This window comes from Aplysia californica, unplaced genomic scaffold (assembly GCF_000002075.1).
Source record: "Aplysia californica isolate F4 #8 unplaced genomic scaffold, AplCal3.0 scaffold00183, whole genome shotgun sequence".
NCBI lineage: Eukaryota > Metazoa > Mollusca > Gastropoda > Aplysiida > Aplysiidae > Aplysia > Aplysia californica.
In genome coordinates this window covers 503,296-506,244 of record NW_004797453.1, presented here as the reverse complement: position 1 = coordinate 506,244, position 2,949 = coordinate 503,296, and the positions used below count along the sequence as shown (strand labels likewise).

The 2,949-nt window shown below is 43.3% G+C and overlaps 1 protein-coding gene across 1 annotated transcript in view; it reads left to right on the top strand.

The window, feature by feature from the left end:
• Nucleotides 1–230: 230 nt before the first annotated feature.
• Nucleotides 231–2,949, top strand: part of LOC101863899 (apolipoprotein D) — an 11,995-nt gene continuing 9,276 nt past the window's right edge. Inside the window, exon 1 of the mRNA XM_005098452.3 lies at nt 231–469. Within this exon, the coding sequence (XP_005098509.1) occupies nt 332–469 (138 nt within the window). The 5' untranslated portion in view covers nt 231–331. The remainder of the gene's footprint in view (nt 470–2,949) is intronic.

The following is a 2,949-nucleotide window of genomic DNA, read 5'->3' as shown; positions in this document are numbered from 1 at the left end:
CCCCCCCCTCCCCCTCCCTTTTTATCACCACAAACTTCATTTCCAAACCCTCCTCCCACAAAAGAGGGAACTACAGAAAAACGGGGTCGTGAAACGGAATTTTATCATCTGTTGTTATTTAACACCTTACTGTTGGGGGGGGGGGTAGAGGGGATGGCTCTATAAAAGGATCAAACAGAACATTTCCCTCACAACACTTTTGGGCAAAAGAAGTATAACAGTGTCGTACTGAAGGTATCCCTCTAAGCACTTCTTACTAGATAAATCCTGCCAACAAATTGTTTTGTTGCTGTTGTTGCTGGAGCCTTACAAGACGTAACAAACCGAGCCAATGGCCTCAAGACAAGGACTCCTGAGTGTGGTCACTTTGCTGTGTGTTGGGGCGACGACTCTTGACGCCGCATCTCTGGCACTGAAGCCCGGACAATGCCCGTCGGTCACTACCCAGGCGACGCTGGATGTCTCAAAGGTACACAGATACACGTTTATCACATATCATAAAGATAACATAGAATTGTAAATAATAAATTTTAGTGTGATCGGCCCCCATCGGCACAATTTAGATTATTTAGGCGGCAGGCTGCTTTGACACTACTTGTCAGGGTCAATCCGTCTTGACGGATACAAACCACCTCCACCCCCCCCACCCCCTATCCCAAAGCGGACGGACGGAGATACTGGCTTAAAAATAACAACATTGGAATCGTGCGACGACGAAGCGCCTTACCTTTATACCACTCACACCTGTCGGGATAGATATTCAATATATTAATAAGATTACTAGAAAAAAAAATCGAGACTAATACAAAGCTTTGACAGCCAAGTAAACAAACCCGAAAGATAGACTAACCCCAAAATGAGCCAAATCGTATTTGCCATATCACCCTTTGCAGCACCGTCAGGTTATTTAGAAGGTGGGACGTCTAAATTTAAAGTCTATCTCCGAGAGGACCAAGCCAAGGGGTAAGTTCGTGTAAAGGACCGTTCCCAAGGCCACAGCGGCAGGTGGAACAGAGCCTCGAACCGCCGAACCCTCAGTCACACGACTAAGAGTCTGGGGGCCTAACCACTAGGCTACCGACGCCGTGTTGTAACCCATTTAATTTAGAAACTTTGACTCTTTTGAGAGTCTTAAAAGTCCTAAGAACTGACGCATATCAACATTTTATTTCGGAAAAAAATGATCTAAAAAATCATACATCGAAGCAATTGCAAGGCATTAGACCACCAATTATGAGCTTTATGTTAGGATAACCACCAGAAAAAAAGAAAATCTAAGAGCATTCTGACTTCTAAAACTGGCGCACATTTTTCTAAAACAAACAAACAACATGAAAACACGCAAACAAACAAACAAACAAAACACGGACTGGCTACAAACTAAACCAAACCTCCCGGCTGGGGGCTCTCGTGGCCGAGAGGTTAAGGTGTTTGCCTCTCATTCAAAGATCCGGGGTTCGAATCCGGGTATCGACCGAAAGATTTTCTTCTCTATTCTGTCGTCTGCTTTCGTCTCGTCTCTCTGCCCCCACCCCCTCTCCTCCTTTGCCCCCTCCTCTGGGCTCCGGACTCTTCCTGCAGCCTTTCTACTGCTACCCTTTGGCTCCTTCTTACTGCTGTCTTTCAGTCACGCCCCTGATCTTCTGGTAGGAAAGATCTACACCTAGCCTTCTCGGACAAGGGCGAAAAATCTCGGAGGGCCCGTGTGCAAATTGCGCACGTTAAAGATCTCTTGGTGGTCTAAAATCGATAAGTAGTAGGCTTCGGTCGCCACCCGGGCAAAATTCAAAATTTCCTACCAACTGAAAAAGTGTAATGTGTCCCGCGCGGTCATATGACCTTATGCAGTTGTGAGTGCCGTAAAAACACTTACCTGAAGAAAAAAAACCTGGCTATCACAGTGATGGGAGAATAGAAATGGTAGATGGATTGAAAAGGGGAAGGTAAGTTGTCCACTGTGGATCATTATTTTGGAAGCAAGCTGCAACACTGCCTGTCTGGGATACAGCATTCGCACAGAAAGATCGAGATAGTCGATAAAAATTCTTACCACAAGGGAATCGAACTTAAGTTTTCTGCTGCTGGCGACATAAAGCACCTAACTGCTACACCACCACAGACGCCAGTCATATCGATCGATCTGGCATTATTTTTTTTACAAAGCCTGTGTTCCTTGTCATTTAAACCTCGTTTCAGACGTTGGCAATGTCAATCCTGTTATATAAGACTATTCTTTTTCACGCAGTCAAACTGACAGAATAGGAGTAAAGTTACTGGCCCTTTTTTTTAAAGTCAAAACAATACTGGATAGCTCCCACAAGGCCAGAAAATCGTCGCATGTCACATTCGTGTTCGGGACGGGGAAGGGGAGGGGGGGGGGGGCAAACTGCGAAGCAATGAAAGAAAAAGAAAAATTAAGGTACTCTGGACAAAGGAGATCGATCACTGTTGGTAATTACAGCTGGCACAGACATTGAACTTTATTACAATACGAATGGATTCAGGTTTCTTGTTCTATGGTGAGACAATGTTGTTGGCGTGAGGAACACGATTTAATTAAGGTGTTTACAGCTTGCTGGTAAATTGTAAAATTGTGAAGCACATTCTTCTTTTATAATTAAGTCTTTCTATTAAGCGGGGTGTTTAAACATCTGAATTTATTTGATCTAAGTTTATACCTTAATTTTCTTTATGTGGCATAAAAAACACTTTTAAAAAATCAATATGTCAAGGTGAAAAACAGGAGAAGAAAAATCAAAGTTAAAACAATGTTAAGAGACTGACCCACTTTTAAGAAGCGAATGGTTCTTTTTCTTTTTTTTTTTTTTTTTAAAGGAGTTTTACGGCACTTGTAACAGGCTGGACCTGTAGATATGGTATATAAACGCATGGAATGGGGTTTTGAAGGAAGTTGACTGATGTCTAGCAATGTATGTGTGTGTGTGGGGG